This window comes from Zingiber officinale, chromosome 8B (genome assembly GCF_018446385.1).
Source record: "Zingiber officinale cultivar Zhangliang chromosome 8B, Zo_v1.1, whole genome shotgun sequence".
Lineage (NCBI taxonomy): Eukaryota > Viridiplantae > Streptophyta > Magnoliopsida > Zingiberales > Zingiberaceae > Zingiber > Zingiber officinale.
Genome location: NC_056001.1, coordinates 53,653,272 through 53,674,686, shown reverse-complemented (window position 1 = coordinate 53,674,686; position 21,415 = coordinate 53,653,272). Strand labels below are relative to the sequence as shown.

General features: G+C 42.8%; 2 protein-coding genes and 1 pseudogene across 2 annotated transcripts; 2 read left to right on the top strand and 1 right to left on the bottom strand.

The window, feature by feature from the left end:
- The first annotated feature begins 172 nt into the window (after window positions 1–172).
- On the top strand, window positions 173–3,709 carry LOC122017567. Its single transcript, XM_042575214.1, has 5 exons — window positions 173–452; window positions 1,453–1,618; window positions 1,961–2,145; window positions 2,294–2,467; window positions 3,397–3,709. The coding sequence occupies exons 1-5, from the start codon at window positions 261–263 to the stop codon at window positions 3,481–3,483; spliced, it is 804 nt and encodes a 267-aa protein (XP_042431148.1). The 5' UTR covers window positions 173–260; the 3' UTR covers window positions 3,484–3,709.
- Window positions 3,710–5,307: 1,598 nt separating this feature from the next.
- LOC122013351 (probable E3 ubiquitin ligase SUD1) lies at window positions 5,308–13,101 on the top strand. The gene is made up of 9 exons (XM_042569607.1): window positions 5,308–5,777; window positions 7,583–8,278; window positions 9,978–10,757; window positions 10,845–11,056; window positions 11,138–11,509; window positions 11,645–11,802; window positions 11,890–12,053; window positions 12,143–12,289; window positions 12,431–13,101. Exons 1-9 carry the CDS (start codon window positions 5,472–5,474, stop codon window positions 12,932–12,934), a joined length of 3,339 nt encoding a protein of 1,112 aa, XP_042425541.1. The 5' UTR covers window positions 5,308–5,471; the 3' UTR covers window positions 12,935–13,101.
- Window positions 13,102–14,044: 943 nt separating this feature from the next.
- On the bottom strand, window positions 14,045–16,793 carry LOC122013836 (annotated as a pseudogene).
- Window positions 16,794–21,415: the final 4,622 nt, after the last annotated feature.

Genomic DNA, 21,415 nt, shown 5'->3' with positions numbered 1-21,415 from the left:
TAAAAACATTAAAATATTAAAATATATAATATTCTATAATAAATTCTCTATACATCTACATATTAACCTAATTTGAAAATTCGGGTCGGATCTTAACAACCGGGTTATCGGGCTTTTCGGATTCCTCTGGTCGGTTTCCGAATCCCCATAAATAATGCTCTCTAGCGGTTTAGCCCCATCTAATCCATCGTGTGCCTCCGCCCCAAGGAAGCCCTTGTTCTCCATCGCCGGCCGCCAACACCTCAACGCGATCGTTCAACATGTCTGTGGTCGTAGATTGCAGGAAGAGGAACGCCTCGGTGCTTATCGACGACGCCTTCTACGAATCGCTGCCGTCTCTCTCGAAGAGGATCCGCCTCTCAGACTCCGCTGCTCTCCTGGCATCGCCGCATCCGCCGCCGCAGAGCCCACTTGATCTTCTTCGGGCTCGGTTTCCCGATCTGGACGTTGAGGTGATTTTTTTCCTTCCTATTTTACCCTTTTCTTCTTCAAGAAATTAATTTAGTCAGTTACCTTGTTTGTTTTGCTTTATTTGGGACGTCGAAAAGTCAATTCGAAGAATTATGTCGTTGCATTCTCGTCTCGGGTAAAGATTGAAACTTTGTGTTGCGGCTATTGACTTGTCTTAGAAAATCATAATTCTATGGTGAGTGTATTTTATGATCATGGTCAATTAGGAGCATACTCCATCTCTGAGTCTTAATACCTTCGTTTGCCTATTTTACTCAAAAGAAAAAATATTCTGGGACAAATGTTGAAATATTGGAGTTTAGGTTGCTTGGAACTGATTTGTTTAAGGTTTTTGCCATCAGAATTCCTGTTCTGAGTTTATTGATTGGGGAAGTTTGAAATTGTAGATTTGGTACATTTATGTACTGAAGTCCCAGGATGAAATGAACTTTTTTTTTTGTTTGACTGCACATAAATGAGCACATCTAGTTGTAAACATTGGCTTGTGCTCATTAAGCAGCCTGTTTGTTGTTCATAGTGTTCATCTGTAATTTTTTTTTTTTAAAAAAAAAATGGTTTCCATCACCGAGCTAGTTACAGAAGCATTACTGTTTCGGTAGGATACATCACCACATTAATCTTAGTGCAGAAGTTTTTTTTCCTTTTTACTAATTCCTAACTGCTTTTAACGCCTTTATAGGATGTATTGAACAACACTCAAGTGTGAAATTTTGTTGTTAAAAAAGCTTCCACTTATGCTTCTTACTTATTACATTTATTTATTAAAAAAAAATGAAAAAGGTGAAACAAATCAATAGATGCCATTTGTATCATATTCTTGCCATACTTCTTAGAACAATGTGCACACGTCATGCCTTAATTTTATTTTCCATTATATGTATTCTAAATTTTTTTTTTTTTTGCTGGTTTCAGAAGATGTGGCATGATTAATATGAACTACCTTGTGAATTTCAGATTTTAATTTGTTTATTACGTTTACAGCTTGTACAAAGAGTTTTTGAGACAACTGGTAGTAACTTGGACGTTGCCATCAAGAATTTGATTGAACTTGTATCGACATCACATGGATCACAAGGGAAGGGTCTGGATTCTATTTTGGTGAATGATTCAGGGCCCATTGCCCCAGATGTTCCTGTGCCATCTGAAGGTATTGAGTTTCTAACACTAAATTGATGCTATTATGCCGATGTCACATTATTCTTCTAAAGCGGACAAGACAAGTGTTCATGTTTGGTAATATTTTTTCTATTTAACTCATCTTTGACTTTGAGAATTGAACTAGAAACCAGGGACAGGTCTTTTGAATGTGGTTACAGGAGAATAATGAATAATATTAGTTCACAAAAGAGAACTCTTTGTATTAAGTATTCTAATCTGTGCCAATATAGTGGACTTTTTGTTTGTTTGTTTGTTTGTTTCATCTCTTTTATTGTATAATCTTGCATGGGTATCATAACTTGGAATCTTGGCATGGTGGGTTCTTCATCAGGAATGCTTAATACTACAATCAATCTCCCAGTTGATGGACCAGGATGGGTGGAACTTCTTCTGAAAGAATTAACATCGGCTTCTGACATGAATGATGCAAAAACCCGTGCGTCAAAAATCTTGGAGATGTTTGAGAAATTTGTGGCTGCTCATGCCATTCACGAACCGCTTGATAGTCTTTGCAAGGTACCATATTTTTAAATTTTCACCATCTTTTAGTCAGCCCAACTCCCCTGTCTCTTTTATTCATGTTTCCATACGCTGATTACTTAACTCATTCATGCAATTTATTTTGCACATCTAAGTATATCCATTTCAATGTCGTTATTATCAGGAAAACAAGAATTGGAAGGAGCAAGTTGAAGTGCTGCTTCATGAGAACAACATCCTCAAACGAGCTGTCGCCATCCAGCATGAGCGCCAGAAAACTTTCGACACCCAGGACACAGAAGTGCAACAGCTGAAGCAGATGCTTTCTCAGTACAAAGAGCAGATAAAGATACTTGAGGTTAGAAATCTCTTGATTCTATCTATGATAACCTGGGTCCTATTTTGATTGTACTCACGTCCTATTTTGATGGCATGGCACTCCTAGTTTTTTATAGTTAAAGGGTGCCTCCTATTATTTTTCTCACACTCCAATCAAGGATTTCATTTCTTACAAAGGTTTAATCCTTTACATCTCAGTAGCAAGTTTAAGTAATTCGATGAGTCTTTGTTTTTACAAATATCTTGCCTGTCAACCCACAACTGATTGCCAGCATAATGTGATAACACCAGTAGTTTCCATAGAGAGCTTTATATAGGACGCAACTTCCTTGGAAATCCCTATTGATCTCATCATCTTCATACCATATGATTTTTATACCATGTACTTCAATTCCTTGGAAACCCTCTTCATCACCTCATTCTTCATATCATATACTGTTACTTTTTATAGCGTGCACTACAATTCCTTAATCCTTGCACCACTGTTTCATTGTTCGTATGAGTTCAAGCATGATACAACAGTGATGAGGGCATTCTTTGTAGAGATAAAGATATCTAAGGAGACCTCTGTAAGATGTTAGTTCCTATAGATGTTAACATAGGATGCAAATTCCTCAAGACCCCATTTAATCTCATCCTTCATATCATGTACTATTGGTTTGCCATTTATTTCTTAAGTTTCATGTATGGTTTTAAGTTACTGAATCATTACTTAATTATGTTCAAAGACATCATAAATAATTGAAGATCTCTAAAGGAGACCTCTGTTACATCATCCTTCATATCATATACTGCTAGTTTTTATATTATGCACTACAATTCCTTAGATCATATAGTGTTGGTTTAAAAAAATTTCGTGTATCGTTTTTCATACCGTTGAATTCATTGTTTGTGACGAATTTGAGTGTCTAATCTGCATGTGTTTTTTTTTCTTGCCTGGCCATTCAGATGAACAATTATGCACTGGGGATGCATCTCAAGTTGGCTCAGGAGAGCAGCTCAATTCCTGGACACCCCCACCCGGATGTCTTCTAGCCCATTTATGCCGATGCTGCCATATTGGCATTGTGTTTTTTTTTTGCCCTTTGTTATTTTCTGGTGGATCATTAGTTGATTGTATTTCACCGGGCGAACATTTCCAATACTATTAGTTTCTGCCTTTCTGCCGAGGTATCAATTTTATATTTCATCAAGTTTGTGTATAGATTCTGTGTGGGACCGAGTTTCGATGTTGTAGAAGGGGAGTTGAGCCTTTTCTGCATATGACAATTTTGCCTGAAACTAAGCATGGATAATGGATAATTTTTTTTTTGATGATCGGTGAAAAATTTTCATAGGATTAGATCAGTTATTCTTAGGCATAGTTATTCTTAGCATAGTCAATGAAGTTAATTAAGATTATTATTATTATTATTTTTTTAAGCAGGGCATTGTTCACGAGGTGTGTGATCTGCAGGTTAATACGGTGACAAAACTGAGCTGAGCAAGTTGATGGGGAAGGAATTTGGGTCAACAGAGAAGATCTGTGCTTTGTGCGATGGTAAACGTACCTGTGTCAATTTACACTCGGCAAACAAGTTCGTCCCTTTCCTACAGAATTCACCGAGAAAATCTTAAATTTTGAGCTATTTTTTCTCTATGTACCTTGTGTAATTTGGGAGGAGTGCTCGGTAATCTTGCGAGGCTAGTTGGAGTAGAAAGGTATGATCAGGCTTTTCGGCATCCCTTGTAGCTAGGGAGGGCTGGAGCCAATAAACTTGGAGACAAACGGGGAGAAACGGCAATGAGGTTAAGCGGGAAATAGTCACACAAACGACTTATGGACGAGACGATTGAGGTAGATAGAGCTGAGGCGACTGAGGTTGATAGAGCTAAAGTAGTGACGATAGTAGAGTTGGGATATGGACGTTTTTATTGTGCAAAGAACGCTTGTGCCCTATCTTCTTAGCTCTTGTGAGGGCTTTGAGGTGACGATGTTTGGTCGTTCCATTTCACATGAAAACCTTTCTTCTTCTATGTCATCGTCGCTTCTTCCTCTTCTACATCGATTCTAATATTTGAATGATATATATATATATATATATATAATCATCAAACAAATGCATAACATATGTTGAGTCAATCATTGACGATACTGTATCATTCTAAGTTAATATAATTGATACATGTATGGATATTTATTTCAATAGATTTGAAATTAATTTTTAACAAATTTTAAATATTTCGTTGGATGTCTGACATCTGGATGTAAAGTGTCTGTGATTGTAAAGTCCCTCTAGTATTTAAAGAAAAAATTTATCTAAAATGATAATTAAGTGTTATGTTATATAAAATTGAATGTTGGATGAACACATGAGCAAAAGACGATAGTTACAAAGATGAGATTATTAAGATGAATACGTGGACATATAAGGATAAAATATTATAGAAAAAATTGAAATTGCAACTATTAAAGGAAAATGTTAAGGATGTATATTTAGTCGATTAATAAATGTTCCGGTCAAATAATGTAAAAATGTGATGAATATGAGAAATAGTAAAAAGTCCAAAAGACTTCATTAGATAGGGTTTGATGGTTATTGGTGTGGTTGATGATTTTTTTTTTCTTACATGTTTTTAGTTATTTATTCCAAGTAATGAAGTTACCACACCGGGTCCGCTTTGTCCGGTTCGGTCAAAATAGGCTCGACCAAAACCATCCAATGGTCCAATCCCAATAAACTGACGTAGCCTTAATCTTATCATCATTTTTGTAAATGATTAAAATCAAGTGGAGTTATTTGTAAAGTAAACACGTATGTTAGGATTAATACAAAGCCCATCTCCTCTTTCTAAATATAAAATAGCCCCCTTGACTGTTTTCCTTAGGCCTCCCTGGTTCCCGACCTTCTCGTCTCTTTCGTCGCCCCCTCTTTTCCTTCTCAGGAAGGGAACGCGGAAGGCAAAGCCGACAAATCCACCATTAGCCAGGCGGGAAGCGGGCGGAGGAGGGCATTGGCTGGCGAGAGAGAAGCATAACGACCATGGAGGACACCGCCGATCACCCCCTCCTTTCCCTCTCCGACGACGGGCAGGCATCCGTGGGCAGCCCTTCGTCTTCCTCCTCGGCTTCTCCGCCGCCGCCTCCCCCTTCTCCTCCCACGGTTTCGAGGGCCTCCAGGTACGATGATGACGATGACGACGAAGGCGACGTGTGCCGGATCTGCCGCAACGCGGGAGACGACGATAACCCCCTTCGGTATCCTTGCGCGTGCAGCGGGAGCATCAAGTTTGTGCACCAGGACTGCCTCCTCCAGTGGCTAAACCACAGCAACGCGCGTCAGTGCGAGGTAGGGTGGTTTCCGTGTCTGGATTTTATGGATTTGTGGTGTTAGGGTTTGGTTGCTCGTGCATGTCGTGCCCCTTTTGTTTTCTGGTCTCGTCTTGATTTAGTGCGTATTTTGGATGTTCTATTAGTTTCTGGTTGATGGAAAACATAGAAAAACATAGCGAATTCCTAGGGATAAAATGACCGGAAGATATGGCGGGACTTGAGAAGTCTCGTATTTGTGATTATATTGAGCTCGGGATGCTATGACTTGCTTGCTAGAACGCTGATAAAGATGAAGCCATACACATGGACACGAGGAATAATAGCGTTAAGTCGTGATACAATTATGTTTTAGTTAAAAGAAGAAAACAAATCGTATTTAGATGTTAGTTTCTGGTTTAAGGAAAACACTCTTGGAGAAATGGCCATAAGATATGGAGCGACTTGAAAATGACCGGTAGATATGGAGGGACTTGAAAAGTCTGTCTTTGTGATTATATCGAGCTTGGGATGCTATGAATGACTTGCTAGAATGCTGATGAAGATGAATCCATACACATGGACATGAGGAATAATAGCGTTAAGTCGTGATACAATTATGCTTTAGTCAAAAGGGAAAAAAATTTCTTATTCAGATGTTAGTTTCTGGTTGATGGAAAACACTCTTGGAGAAATGGCCACAAGATACGGTTGGACTTTAAGAGACTCATCTTATGATTATATTGAGCTCTAGATGCTATGACTTACTTGCTAGAGGGTTGCCAAAGATAAAGCCATACGTAAGGTCATGAAGAATAATCAAGTTAGTTCATGATATAATTTCATTTTAGTTAAAAGAGAAAACTCATTATAATTTTGCACCTAGTTGGTAATTATCTTCTATGTTTTGTTAGTTATCTTTGATTCATGTGGTTTTACGGATGACTAAATCGCACACTATCATTTTAACTGACTAGATCACATGAAGCAGTGCATCCTACAGACTCTTCTGTTCTCTCTCGTCTCTCACCTCGTACTCTCATTTCTCACCTGTGACTCTTGCCTCTCTCGTCCTCTCACTTCTTGCTCTCACAACGCGAGTCATGTTGGTGTCATCTCCTGTCACTATCTGCAATGAGAGAACACACAGAGTAATGATCTCTAGCTTTTCTCTTTGTCTTCATCAAGCTTTAAGATTAAAGGATGCAAAGGATGTTTATTTATATGTCTCTTACTGACGTTATAGATGCTATAGTTGAAAGCTGGTACTGCATGAGTTATGTAAGTTTATGTTTTGTTAGTTATCCGTTGATTCATGTTGTTTTACATAATACCTAAATGGTTGCTGTGCTTTAGTGTGAATTTTTATTCAAGACATTAAAGATGTTCCTATTTTGCGCTGTTTATCATCTTTCTGAAAATCTATTCCACCTATCTCCCAACTATGCATCCAAGCAATAAAGAGAAAAAAAAAATATTAATTTTCCATATTTATGTTGATTTAGGGACCCAATTTGTTTATTCTTTTTTGTCTGCGAGTCAATTCATTGCTTATGTAGTGGATGGTTCACTTTTCAATCAATATATACCATGACTAGTATTATATGAATGTATTAGTATGAATGCTTTTCCTGAGTTTCATTTTATAATTGTGTGTCCCAGATGCAAGTGTCCCCATATTTCATTTATTTAAAATGCACCATTCAGTGTTTTTTGGCAAGTTTCTTTAGCCTTTTTTTGCAAGTGCACCAGTGATTTTAATATATGGTTCTTTGAATGGTTGGCTATGACTCCATTCAATATATCTCTCTGTCCAATTGTCTTATTGATTCATCATATTTTCAGGTCTGCAAACATACTTTTTCTTTCTCCCCTGTGTATTCTGAGAACGCTCCTGCAAGGCTGCCTCTTAAAGAATTTGTTGTTGGAACAGCAATGAAAGCATGCCATGTTATGCAATTCTTCTTACGGCTTGCTTTTGTTCTTTCTGTTTGGCTCCTTATGATACCATTTATTACTTTTTGGATTTGGCGCCTGACCTTTGTGAGGAGTCTTGGTGAAGCTCAGAGGCTATTTTTGAGCCATCTATCTGCTCCTGTAATACTCACAGATTGTTTACATGGTTTCCTACTTTCTGCTAGCATTGTGTTCATTTTTCTTGGGGCAACCTCTTTAAGAGATTATTTTAGACATTTACGTGAACTTGGAGGTAATGATGCTGAGAGGGATGATGAAGGTCAGGAAAGGAACGGGGCTCGTGCTGTTAGGAGGTTGCCTGGTCCAGTTAACAGGAATCCTGCTGGTGATGGAAATGTTGAAGATGCTGGTGGAGCTCAAGGTATTGCTGGGGCTGGCCAATTGATTAGAAGAAATGCAGAAAATGTTGCTGCTCGATTGGAAATGCAAGCTGCTCGTCTTGAAGCCCAGGTTGAACAGATATTTGATGGACTAGATGATGCTGATGGCGCTGAAGATGTGCCATTTGATGAGCTTGTAGGAATGCAAGGGCCTGTATTTCATTTGGTTGAAAATGCTATAACGGTATGTCTGCCCTCTTGATCTGTTTATACTTTACACTAATACCTATTTGCAAATTAACTGGATTTTTTTATTGCTTTTTATGTGACTTTGATAGTGCTTGACATATCTTTGAAGTCATTTAAAATAATGAAATTATAACATGTTTAACTCTTCTTCATTTATACTCTCTTGGGGCAAATCATGAATAAAAAGTAAATATAACATCTCGGTAATAATTTGATTGGATATACGAAACTTTAGATTTAGTTTAAGTGGATGTTCAAGACATGAATAAAGTATGCAATTTTGTATATGATAGATGAAGATATAACTGTCAGATTGCAATGTTTTCAAGTTGTGTAAAGCAATGGAGTAGTTAAACATCTTTCTTTATTGTTATAGATGAGAGGCAATTTTGAAATTACATTTTGGTAATGAGTACCTGAGTAGGATAGAAGTTTGAGATACCAAAAACATTTATTCTTATGTAGTTTAGGAGTTAGCATGACATGCAGTAATTTTCAATGCTATATAGCCAAGGTATTTTGTCATTCAACGTACCAATGTGGTGGAGTTGAACTTTTGCGAACAGCCTAGCCTATATAGAGTTATTGTGTTGACTTTGGGAGAATAGCTAATATTACTAAGTTGAGTGCTTAGATTAATGATGGAGTATTGGATAAGCAAGGAAGAAGAGAGTGGTGATTCTAGGCCCTTTCTTGTGAGCTAGTAATTTGTTCTATGGCCCTGCTGTTGGATGCTCAATGACAGCTAACATGCTCCAAGTGATAAATGACTTTTGGATGCACTTCAGGCCTCATGGTCGATACTGACAAAACTTAGGCATTAGGTGTGATTATCATCACTAGTAACATGGCACTAGGCTTGACACATGCAACTCCCAAAAGGGTCTTAGTTAGGCAATGTCGATGTAGCACTTTGCTCCTAGAGCTATAAATGAATCCGGCATTTGTGAACAAGTTCAGTGTTCAATTCCATAAATAAAGATAATGAATAATTTATGAATGAACTTATTTATTGACTTGTCTAAATCTTAGTTATGAATTTATTTTTCTATTTCTTATTCAAATATATAAAACTATAATAATCTATGCCCCCTTATTAACGATTCCATGACTTTCATTGCTATATTTACAATTTCAAATTGTCTATAATATGTTAAATAAGAAAAATAATATAAGTTTCATTGATTATATAAACGTTTTACCTCTAAATTATAAGGACAACAATGCCATTAGTTGAGCTCGATAAAAATGCTTGAGTTTGGCTCGATAATATATTTAATAATGGAGCTTGAACAAGCTCAATAAAAAAATAAACAAACTTGAACACAATTAACCTCGGCTCATCTCGTTTACACCCCTACATAGAGTCATGGGTACCCTTCATCTTTGTTGAAGCTTTTGCATAGTGAATTTTATTGTGTATTTTCTTAATCTTAAGATGGTACAGTGTACTTTTTCAAACATTTAATCTTCTGGGATGGAAACTAATTGGTTTATTTTAATTTTTATATGGTTATATTTAGCCATATCTTTTTTTCCTATTGCTTCTTTCGTTGTCCATTTACACTAAATTGTTTTTCTGGTGCTTTTACATGGATTATAAAATAATTATTTTTGATAATAAAAATTTCTTTTATGGCTTCCTGTTGTAATAATCTTTCAAATTATAATTTATTTTCCTTGATGCTTGACAGGTGTTGGCAAGCAATGCTATTTTCCTGGGTGTTGTCATTTTTGTCCCTTTCTCATTAGGGAGGATCTCTCTCTACTACATCACATGGTTCTTTTCATCAGTTTCTAGCCCAGTGACCGAAAAAGTTGTGCCCATTTCAGAATCAGCCCTCTCAGTAATGAATAATACATTGAAGAATGGACTGATTGCTATGAAGAACTTGTCAACTGAGAATCATGCGGATGGTGTCTTGGACCAGATACTGGAGGTGGTTAATGGATCCCAAATAGTGAATGCCACTGGAACGAATGAGATCTCAATCATTGTTGGCAGGACCACTGCTGCTGATCTTCTCAAGGGGACAATAGCTGGGTCCTCCCATCTTTCTGATGTGACTACCCTTGCTGTCGGCTATATTTTCATATTCTGCTTTGTTTCCTTTTATCTTGGTCTTGTTGCTTTGATACGATATAGTAGAGGCGAGCGCATTATATTTGGGAGGCTCTATGGCCTACTTGCTGCAGCAGAAGCGATTCCTTCTCTCCTTGGGCAATTTCTTGCAGCAATGAGACATCTGATGACAATGGTTAAGGTTGCATTTTTGTTGATTATTGAACTTGGAGTCTTTCCACTTTTATGTGGGTGGTGGCTCGATGTGTGCACTTTGAAGATGCTGGGGACAACAATTACTCAAAGAATTGAATTATTTTCTGCCTCACCATTAGCTAGCTCCTCGATTCACTGGCTTGTTGGCATAGTTTACATGCTCCAAATCAGCATTTTCGTCAGCCTTCTCAGAGGGGTAAAGCTGTCTTTTTTTGGTGCTTAATTATATATATAAATCACACCTGTAAACCTTGTTTAACAATGAATATTTCTGTTTCTGTAGGTATTGAGGAACGGAGTTTTATATTTTTTGCGGGATCCAGCAGATCCAAACTATAATCCATTCCGTGACCTCATTGATGACCCAGTGCATAAACACGCACGGCGTGTATTACTATCTATTGCTGTTTATGGTAGTCTGATAGTGATGCTTGTCTTTTTACCCGTGAAGCTTTCTATGCGCCTCTTACCTTCTATGTTCCCTCTGGACATCACGTCAGTTGACTTTTTTTATTCATTTGATAGTTGAATTCTTGGTTTACCTGCATAACTAATGTAACATCTTTCATTATGCAGTATTTCTGATCCATTTACGGAAATTCCTACAGATGTTCTGCTGTTCCAAATTTGCATACCATTTGCTATCGAGCACTTTAAGCTACGTACAACAATAAAATCTCTTTTGCACCATTGGTTTACTGCAGTTGGTTGGGCTCTTGGTTTGTCTGACTACTTGCTACCTAGAGCTGAGGACAATGGAAACCAAGATGTTGGCAACATTGAACCAGTGAGACGGGACAGATTACACAATGCTCGCCTTGGTGGACCTCAACAGAATGATCTACCTTTGGTGCCAAGAATTGCCGCTGATGATCAAGGCAGGGATGATATTATCGGAAATGCAGATGTGGCTGAAGAATCTGATGCTGATGATCAGGCAGATTCTGAGTATGCACTTTGATACTTCCCACCGGCACGATTTTTTTTTAACATGTTCCAGATTAGCTGAATTTTGCTTGTCCAGGAGCCAACTATGAGTAGCACACAATACTGTATGCTAACTGTTAATTTAACTTCCTGCAGGTATGGTTTCGTACTCCGGATTGTCTTTTTGCTAGTATTGGCATGGATGACTCTTTTGATTTTCAACTCTGCAATGATCATCCTTCCCGTCTCCCTCGGTCGTGCGCTGTTTAATGCCATTCCTAGACTTCCAATTACTCATGGCTTCAAGTGCAATGGTAACGTTTAGAATCCCTTTTTTCCATTAGAATTTAGTGGTTTGTCTTTCTCGAATTTATGGAAGTTGACACAGATTCTCTTGTCAGATCTCTTTGCTTTCAGCATTGGCTCTTACATCATCTGTACCACTGTAGCTGGAACAAGGTATTCTGTTGATTACATCAAAACCCGTAGACTACGTGTTTTGCTTTTGCAGACATGGAGGTGGGGAACAATTATAGTCAAGAGCTCTGCCCTTTTGTCAATATGGGTGGGTGACACTATTCTGATGACCTACGCACACACACACATTGGAACTCATTTTTCCGACTTTCTGTTGCTGACTGTTTTTTTCTCCAGATATTTATCATTCCAGTACTTATTGGTCTCTTGTTCGAGCTTCTGGTGATTGTGCCTCTGAGGGTGCCTGTGGATGAAAGCCCGGTATTTCTCCTCTACCAGGACTGGGCTTTAGGGCTCATCTTCTTGAAGATCTGGACTCGCTTGGTATGACCAAATATTTTCTAAACATGCATTACCTATGTATTCAATGGACTGATTTTGTTTGAGTTTATCTGCGGCAAGGTTGTTTTAGAATAACTGATGTCGGTCATTCCTCTGAATTAATTGGTCTCAATTTTGTAACAGGTGATCTTGGATCAGATGGCGCCACTAGTAGACGAAAACTGGCGTCGTAAGTTTGAAAGAGTAAGAGAGGATGGCTTCTCGCGACTGCAGGGATTGTGGGTGCTACGTGAGATAATGATTCCAATCGTCTCAAAGCTTCTGACTGCACTCTGCATTCCCTACGTCTTCGCGAAAGGCATCTTCCCTGTCTTTGGTTATCCGCTGATAGTGAATTCCGCTGTGTACCGTTTTGCATGGCTGGGATGCCTCCTGTTCAGTTTATTCTGCTTCTGCGCCAAGAGGTTCCACGTCTGGTTCACCAACCTTCACAATTCCATCAGGGACGACCGGTATCTCATTGGACGAAGGCTGCATAACTTTGGCGAAGTGTTTACCGGCGACCAAGAGTCTAGGTCTGACAGTCAGGAGTCAAACTCTGCTGATGCTGGTTTAATACTTCATGAGCAAGAGGCTGCCATGGGGTTGAGGCTTAGGCGAGCAAATCAACGCCAGCACATCAGGTAGGTTCTTAGCCTGAAGATGCGTGTACTCGACTCAATAGTTTGTTATACATAAACGTACCATTTAGGTTGAAGGTTATAACATGTTTTTTGATGGACTTAACGAAGTTGCTTGACGACTTTTTAAGTGACAGTATTCCCATAAAAGAAGCCACCGATATTGATTGATGAGTTTTGATGACCATTAGATGCTGTTGTAAGTAGCGTTTCCTCCTTTTTTATCGACCACACGGTATGTAATTTTTATCAAATAAATTTCAACTGTTTAGTTTTTACTAGAAGATGAATTCTCTAGGTCAATGCATTGCTCCTTAGGAATTTGATCGACTCTTTTATATGTTGTGTGTTTTAAGAAGGGCCTTTTTTCCCTTCTCTTCGGTTCCAGGCTGGAGTCTTGATATGATATGTATTTTCAATTGAATAAATTCTCTAGGGCTAATCTGTAGAACGATGCACTGCTTCTTAGCATTTTGATCTATCTACTGTTATTCCTCTTTTTTCGTGGATATGATAGATAGATACGATGACGAAGGTAAAATTGTTCATATGAATATTATTATAATTAATAGAAAAAAAATGATTTTTATAATGGCGATTATGTCTACTTGAAATATTTGGTTTTTGACTCTTTATATCATGTGTGATTGCCACTTGCTTGGTCGGGCGAAGCCAATTGACTCGTTGGTTTGGCCTCCTAATTCCATTGGCCCGCCTGACTCTTTGTTAGATCAACTCGAATGGTCCATGTATTCGATCAAATTGGTCCGGTTGACTTGTCTATGGTCAAACTGGCCTCTTGGGGCTACTTGATAATCTATTAGGCGTAGTCTACCTTCCAATCTGTACAAACTGGCAACCTTGATGTAAATTTTTTGCAACTAAACGTATAAATAATTATTCCATAAAAAAATCATAGAGAATATACGCTAACTATTTCATGATCTAAATGTAACATTAATGACAAAACATGTGATTGCATTAGCTAAGGCTTCCCCTAGGCATGGCATGGCGCAGTGGGAAGACGTTTGGTAGGGATTCATAGACTACTACTACGGTTTGAATATAAATTGTGTAAAAACATGGACGCCTCCGGAAAACTTTGAAGACCATCGAGTCAGTGAAGCCACCACACGAATGCAAGCGCCACCATGAATGATATCCCCATGCCAGAATAAGCAATCCACTTGTCAATGCGATGACGTCGCTCGGTTAGCTTCAACACATTATGTGATAGGCCAACGGTATTAAGGATGTCCAGAGCCTTCCTTTGGGCTCTCTGCATAAAAAGAGACACAAAGGGAGAGAAAAAAAAAATGAACCAGGTTTCCATATGATGTCTAGCAAAGTATCCATTAGAAGGTTACTAATGGAAACCATGTCAAGATTTGAGAATTATTTGGATAGAATTCAGACACCTTCAAGAGATCCCGTTGCTCGGCATACTTGGACAGAACCGCCACTCCAGTTGTGTAAGCTTCTTACAGCATCATCGATGAATTTCGAGCTGATTGCATTGCTTGTGCTTCCTCATCAAATATTCTCAGAACATGTGCAGAGCCACTGTTCTGCAGCAAGCATTTCTTCCTTAGTTATGCAGCATAAAAGGATATCTAACAAAATGTGTGGGGAGAGTTATTTGGTTCATAATTTTTTTTTGTTTTCATTTCATTTTTCTAAAAATAAAACTTGGAAATTGAGTTCATCTCTCGTAAATTCAAAAGCCTCAAAAAGTTTTTTTTCTCTTTTCTTGAATTCTATTTTCTCAATGGGAAACTGAAAATAAAAAAAAATCATGAATAGAATAATAGTTTTAAAGAGCACAAATCAAGGAAATGAAGGTTGAATCTAGAGTTTGATGATTCTTACAGCTCCTCCTGGGAATTCTGCCCGTTACCTGTCTTCAAGTTCAAGCATTCTATTTTGTTGCCGGAACAATTGCTTATCGAGACTTTCTTTTAGTGAATCCACTTTTTCTGCTACCACTTCTACTTTTCTTTACCAACACAAAGCAAGGAAGAGATCAGAAATTTCCAACCAATAACTGAATGAAAACATTAAAAAAACTTTGTTTCAGTAAAAAGATAAGCCAAACATTTCAAGGAAATTACATTGCCTTGGTTTATAAACCCGTAAGACGAACATATACTTGCATCAAAGAATCAAAAAATTATTTGCCATAAGGTTACTAAGATGCTAATCTGAAGAGTTTCCATCTAACTCCCAAACATGCAGTAATCTGTTAATTTCTTACCTCAAGTCAATGTATTGGAACATCAAAGTATCAACAAATTATTTACTACAAGTCAAATTATTTACATCAAAGTATCAACCTGCAAAGAAGCCGAACCGGGAGGGGTTTTCCTGCAACGACCCTCCGACGCTCAAGCCAAGCAGTGAACAAGAAGAGGAGCAAAGTAACGCTACTATGGCTACAATGATGAAAATCGCATACCTCCGTCGAAGTCTGGGGGTCCTTATATAGGACCCCGGGGAGACGCGGGCACACTTCTCGATGCGTGCACGCTTCCCCAAACATACCTCAGTAGGGTTGTGTCAGAAAAGCATGTCTGAAGTCATTCCGCAATCGTCCGAGCATATCCCTGATATGACGGTGGAAACTTCCACCGTACGATACTCTGTCCGCTTCGGCCGCCGACCATGCTGTTTGTCGGCGGCAGGTGTCTCGAGGATGAAGTTACCAGCTGTCCTTTTTGTCTCTTTGCGCTCTTACCTGTTCCCGGGCCGAGCGGACCAACCGCTCGGCGCTCATGGCCTCCGGGAATGCGCATACCTCGGCCCGGGCGGGGAAGCCCTGCTCATGTGCTCGGATGGAATTGCGTCTTATTGTCCTATGGCTCAGCCGAGCGGCCTGTCCGCCTCCTGTCCGCCCGGCCCATAGACTCTTTTACCTTGAGCATCGGAAACCCGACCCCTGGTCGGGCTGTCTTTCGTCCGGTCCGGGAGACCACTGGTCGGATGTTCGGTCGGTCGGATGCTCGGTCGGCCCGCCACTCCGCTCGGCACGACCTCTGTCCGCTCGGCACGACCTTGGGGTTGACCCTCTTGACTATTGACCTCCACGTGTCGTTGACCTCCCGCCAACGAGGGTCCCCCGTCCTTACCACCGGATCACATGCCTCCCCCTCAAGTCTAGTCGAAGGAGGCGTTGAGTCCGACTGACTGGACTATGAGTTTGGACGAGCGTGTACCTCCTCTTGGCCACTACGGGGTCGAATAGCGTCGGTCGGCTGATTGCCGAGGGCTGTCCAACTGGCTTGTGATGATGTCTGCAGGATCTTCTTGGAACACGTGCAAATCTCCGCCATTATGGTTGAGCACGCGGGTTCTGCCTCGTGATGGGGCTCATTAAATGTCCTCCTCTGACCGAGTGCCACGTGGCGCTGTTGACGTCATCGTACGGCCGCCGCCTTACGCCCGATGCGACGTTCATCGGTTTGAAATGGGTGGTTGGATGCGGGCCTCGGGTTATGTGACCTGCATCCAACGGCTCGGGCGGGTCGACCCCATCCTTATAAAGCTCTCGTCGCCTTCTTCCGCCGCACTTTCGCCTTCGCGTGCTCAGCAGCTTCTCCCTGCGCTCCTTGCTCCGATGACCTCGTCCTTCAGCACTTCGGCGACCCCTTGCCCTGTTCTTTCGATCTTCATCTTTTTTGTAAGGTTCTTTGCCTTTCTCTCTTCGGCTCTGTGTTTTCTTTGCCGCGTTCTCGCCTTTTGGTTACTGTTCCGTTCATCTCCCTCAAGCCCTTGTGTTTTCTCCTGATTTCTGCCTTCTCCACTATTCTGGCGATGGCTAGCTCTTCCCAGCCCGCGGACCTTGCTCTCGGCCCATGGTATACTACCATGGAGTTGCGGTTCGATCGGCGTGATGTCGAGAGCCTGATTAACACTTTTGACATCCCTTCCGATTTCGAATTGATTTTACCTTCGCCTTCCGCTCGGCCGCACAAACCTCCGCGCGGCGCTTTTTGTCTTTTCCGCGACCAATTCACAGTCGGTCTGCGGATTCCTCTTCACCCCTTCATCGTGGAAGTTTGCGACTTCTTTGGCATTCCGCTCACGCAGTTAGTTCCCAACACTTTTCGCCTTCTGTGCGGAGTTGTGGTATTATTGAAGATACACGACATCCCCCTCCGCCCGGAAGTCTTCTATTATTTCTACTATCCTAAGCAGTCCAAGCCGGGCACTTATTTGTTTCAGGCTCGGCCTGGTTTGGTCTTTTTTGATAAATTGCCCTCTTCTAACAAACATTGGAAAGAGAACAACTTTTTTCTTCGTATCCCCGGTCGGCTTCCTTTCTGGACCAAATGGCAGGTCGGACCGCCCACCTCCCCCGAACTGAAGAGGTATAAAACCCGACCGGATTATCTTCAGGCAGCCAATATGCTCGCCGGTCTGAAGCTCGACATCAACAAGCTTCTTCCTGAAGGCGTGATGTATATGTTTGGCTTGAGTCTGAGCCGGACCCCCCCTCCCGAGCAGCTTTGGTAAGAAACTTACTTGTGCATTTGCCTTGAGTTCTAACTGATTTTCTTCTCTTTTCCTTGCAGCGAACATCGTAATGGAGTCTGTGCTGTTCAGGATCTTGAAGAGAAAAGAGGCGGCGCTCGAGGCGGGCGCTGCCAAGGAAATGGAGTAGTTGGGCCTCGCTCCGATCGGCTCTCACGAGGGTGAGAGTGAAGCAAATGCAGGGGAGTCGGCCGCTCAGGCTTCGCCTGCGGAAGCGACGGGTGGTGCAACTTCCAGCAAGGACCCTTCCGTTCGGGAGGATGACTCTAAGCCGGACGACAAACTCCCCCTCAACCAGAAGAGACGGCGAGTTGAGATGCCGCTCCGTTCGGCAACCTCTGCAGTACAAGCATCCGAGCGGACGGGCACCGCATCTCCCCGCGGCAAAGCGTCATCGGTCGAGGCGCTCTCCTCCGACCGGACCCCCTCCCAACTACATCCGCCTACGAACCCCATCGAAGCGGTGCCGGTCAGCTCTCTTCCTCCTGTACCCCGTCGAGTTCGCCGCTCAGGCATTCTGTCCACAATGTCCAGCCCGGCCTTCGATCCCTCGGCGTTCGCTCACACGACTCCGGGTCGGCGCTTCACTATTAGGGCCACCCTGCACCTCCCCACTGAGGCGTTTATGGCCGAGTCAGATCAGCCGACGGCTCCTGAACACATGATCACTATAAAGGGGGTCCTTGCTGAGATGTGGGCGGACGCCCGGGCCCGTGTTGCCATGATACCGCTCAACAAACTAGCTGACAGCCACATGCAGCAGTCCACAGGGGTAAGCCTCATATTTGCTCTTTTATGTAGTCTTCCCGGTCGGCGTTTTAACACTCCTGCGTACATCAGAGATGGGTGGAAAACATTGTTGTCGCCAACCGCTTAGCCATGGTGGAGGAGCTGAAGAGGCTGAAGAGTCCGGGCGGCCCGTCTTCTTCTCAAGGTTCGTCATATGCCGAGCTGCAGAAGGAGCTTACGAAGACCAAGGGCTTGCTGGAGGCCGAGCAGAAGAAGACGGCTGACCAAGCATACATGCTGGCCCAGCTCGAACAGCAGGTCAAAACTTATGACCGCAAGATAAAACTCGCCACCACTTGGAAAAATACCGCTATCGCCGATGTGGAAGCGAAGAACGTGGAGGCTCGCGCCCTGGAATAGCGGGTAAAAGAGTTGGTGGATTTGTTGGACCGCGAAAAGAAGGGTCGTTCGGTAAAGGCGACGGCTCTCAGGGACGATTTGAAGACCCTGCAGGAAGCTCTCGATGCTTCCTGCGCCGCCTTCAAGGAGTACCAGGAGATGGAGCCAGGCCGTGTCGCCACCTTGAGGCAAACGTACATCCGCTCGGCGGAATTTGTTGAGAAGGTCTGCGACCGGATGGTTATTACCTTTGAGTTGGTCATCACCGCCACGGCGGACTATCTGAAGTCCAAGGGTCAGCTCCCCGAATCTGTGGTCATCCCTGCTACGGAGCATGCGGCGCTTCTCACCACCATTCCGAAGCACGTTTTCAATTATCTAGAATGAAGCGTTTTCTGTAATCCTTCCGATCGGCGAACTTATAAATATAATTTTGGAATGCCATTTTTTGCTCTTCCGTGAAGTGTTTCTTGTAACTGCACCGCTCGACCTTCATTCCGCACGAAACTCCTGCTAGTTTTTCGTTAAGTGTTTTTCTCAATTGCACCGCTCGGTCAAACAACCTTCATTCCGCATGGAACTTCTGTTAGTTTTTCGTTAGTCGGCGTTATTAAGCGCACGCCATTATTTTCTCCCTGTCCTTAGGATCAAGACTGGATGATCATCGGCTCTAGATGCTGGGCCTCAGTCTATCTGCGCGACGTTGTCCCGTCCAGGAGGTTTATAGTCGCCGGTTCGACTCTAGAGTTTAACGTCCCGCTCGACGGTCTTCCGACCGGGGGGTTTATAGTCGCCGGTTCGACTCTAGAGTTTAACGTCGCCGCTCGACGGTCTTCCGACCGAGAGGTTTATAGTCGCCAGTCCGACTCTAGAGTTTAACGTCGCCGCTCGACGGTCTTCCGACCGGGGGATTTATAGTCGCCGGTCCGACTCTAGAATTTAACGTCGCCGCTCAACGGTCTTCCGACCGGGGGATTTATAGTCGCCGGTCCGACTCTAGAATTTAACGTCGCCGCTCGACGGTCTTCGGGCCGGGGGTTTTATAGTCGCTTGTTCAACTCTAGAGTTTAACATCGCCGCTCGACGGTCTTCGGGCTGGGGGGTTTATAGTCGCCGGTCTGACTCTAGAGTTTAACGTCGTCGCTCGACGGTCTTCGGGTCGGGGGGTTTATAGTCGCCGGTTCGACTCTAGATTTTAACGTCGCCGCTCGATGGTCTTCCGACCGGGGGGTTTATATTCGCTGGTTCGACTCTAGAGTTTAACGTCGCCGTTCGACGGTCTTCCGACCGAGGGGTTTATAGTCGCCAGTTCAATTCTAGAGTTTAACGTCGCCGCTCGACGGTCTTCCGACCGGGGGGTTTATAGTCGTCGGACCGACTCTAGAGTTTAACGTCAACGCTCGACGGTCTTCCGACCAGGGGGTTTATAGTCGCCAGACCGACTCTAGAGTTTAACGTCGCCGCTCGACGGTCTTCCGACCGGGGGGTTTATAGTCGCCGGACCAACTTTAGAGTTTAACGTCGCCGCTCGACGGGTTTATGTAGTTTGCCATTCGGCGAATAACGCTCAGACTCTTCGCAATTTTTCTTATCTTCAATCCTGCATCCAAAGGATAAAGACGAACGGAACATACATGAAATGAATTACACTGGTGCACCTTTCATCCAGCATCGTATGGCTGGAGGTGGTTTGCGCTCCATGGTCGATCTAGCCGTCGTCTGTCCTCATCTTCCAGGTAGTATGCACCCGATCGGAGCTTCTCGACGACTCTGAAGGGCCCCGCCCAGGGAGCTGCCATCTTACTCACATCGCCGACCGGCTTCACTTTCTTCCATACTAGGTCGCCGACCTGGAATGCTCTGGGAGTTACACGTCTGTTGTAATTCTGCTTCATTCTTTGTCGGTACGCCATCAGCCGGACGGCTGCTTTAGCTCGTGCTTCATCAACTAGGTCCAACTCCAGCTGTCTCCGCTCGGCATTGTCCCCATCGTAGTTCTGGATCCGATCGGATTCGACTCCGATCTCGACAGGGACGACTACTTCGTCCCCATATACCAAGTGGAACGGTGTTACCCCCGTTCCCTCCTTTGGGGTTGTGCGAATGGCCCATAGCACGCCGAGCAGCTCGTCCACCCAGCTTCCTCCCATGTGATCGAGCCGAAACCGAAGAATTAGCAGGATCTCCCGGTTGGCTACTTCGGCTTGGCCATTACTTTGAGGATACGCCACGGAAGTGAAGTGTTGTTCAATGTCGTACCCCTTGCACCATTCTTCGAGCTGCTGATCGACAAGTTGCCGCCCGTTATCCGAAATGATCCGACGAGGAATGCCAAATTGACAGATTATATTCTGTCAGATGAACTTCTTGACCATCTGTTCGGTTATCTTGGCCAATGGTTCGGATTCGACCCAGTTGGAGAAATAGTCGACCGCCACTAATAAAAACTTCCGTTGCCCGGTCGCCATAGGGAAAGGCGCCAGTAATCCATACCCCACTGGTCGAACGGACAGGACACAGTAGATGTCTTCATCTTCACCGTTGGCCTATGGGAGAAACTGTGGAACTTCTGACAGGAAAGGCAGGTAGCGACGGTCCGAGCGGCGTCTTCCTGTAGAGTTGGCCAAAAGTATCCGGCCAGCAGGATCTTCCTAGCCAACATTCGCCCACCCGGATGGCCTCCGCAGGATCCTTGATGTACTTCCTGGAGAATATATTCTGCGTCTTCCAAGCTGACACATTTCAGTAGCGGGCGGGAGAACGGCTTTTTGTAAAGTTGGTCCCCAATGAGTGTGAATCGGCCGGCTTTCCTCCTCAGTAGCAGGGCTTC

Bases quoted from the DNA above. Each gene is read 5' to 3' on its own strand.
- LOC122013351 (XM_042569607.1), top strand. From the start codon at position 5,472: ATGGAGGACACCGCCGATCACCCCCTCCTTTCCCTCTCCGACGACGGG. The intron at 5,778-7,582 runs GTAGGGTGGTTT...TCATATTTTCAG, and splicing joins GCAACGCGCGTCAGTGCGAG to GTCTGCAAACATACTTTTTC. The intron at 11,057-11,137 runs GTCAGTTGACTT...TTCATTATGCAG, and splicing joins ATGTTCCCTCTGGACATCAC to TATTTCTGATCCATTTACGG.
- LOC122017567 (XM_042575214.1), top strand. From the start codon at position 261: ATGTCTGTGGTCGTAGATTGCAGGAAGAGGAACGCCTCGGTGCTTATC. The intron at 1,619-1,960 runs GTATTGAGTTTC...GTTCTTCATCAG, and splicing joins TGTTCCTGTGCCATCTGAAG to GAATGCTTAATACTACAATC. The intron at 2,146-2,293 runs GTACCATATTTT...CGTTATTATCAG, and splicing joins CGCTTGATAGTCTTTGCAAG to GAAAACAAGAATTGGAAGGA.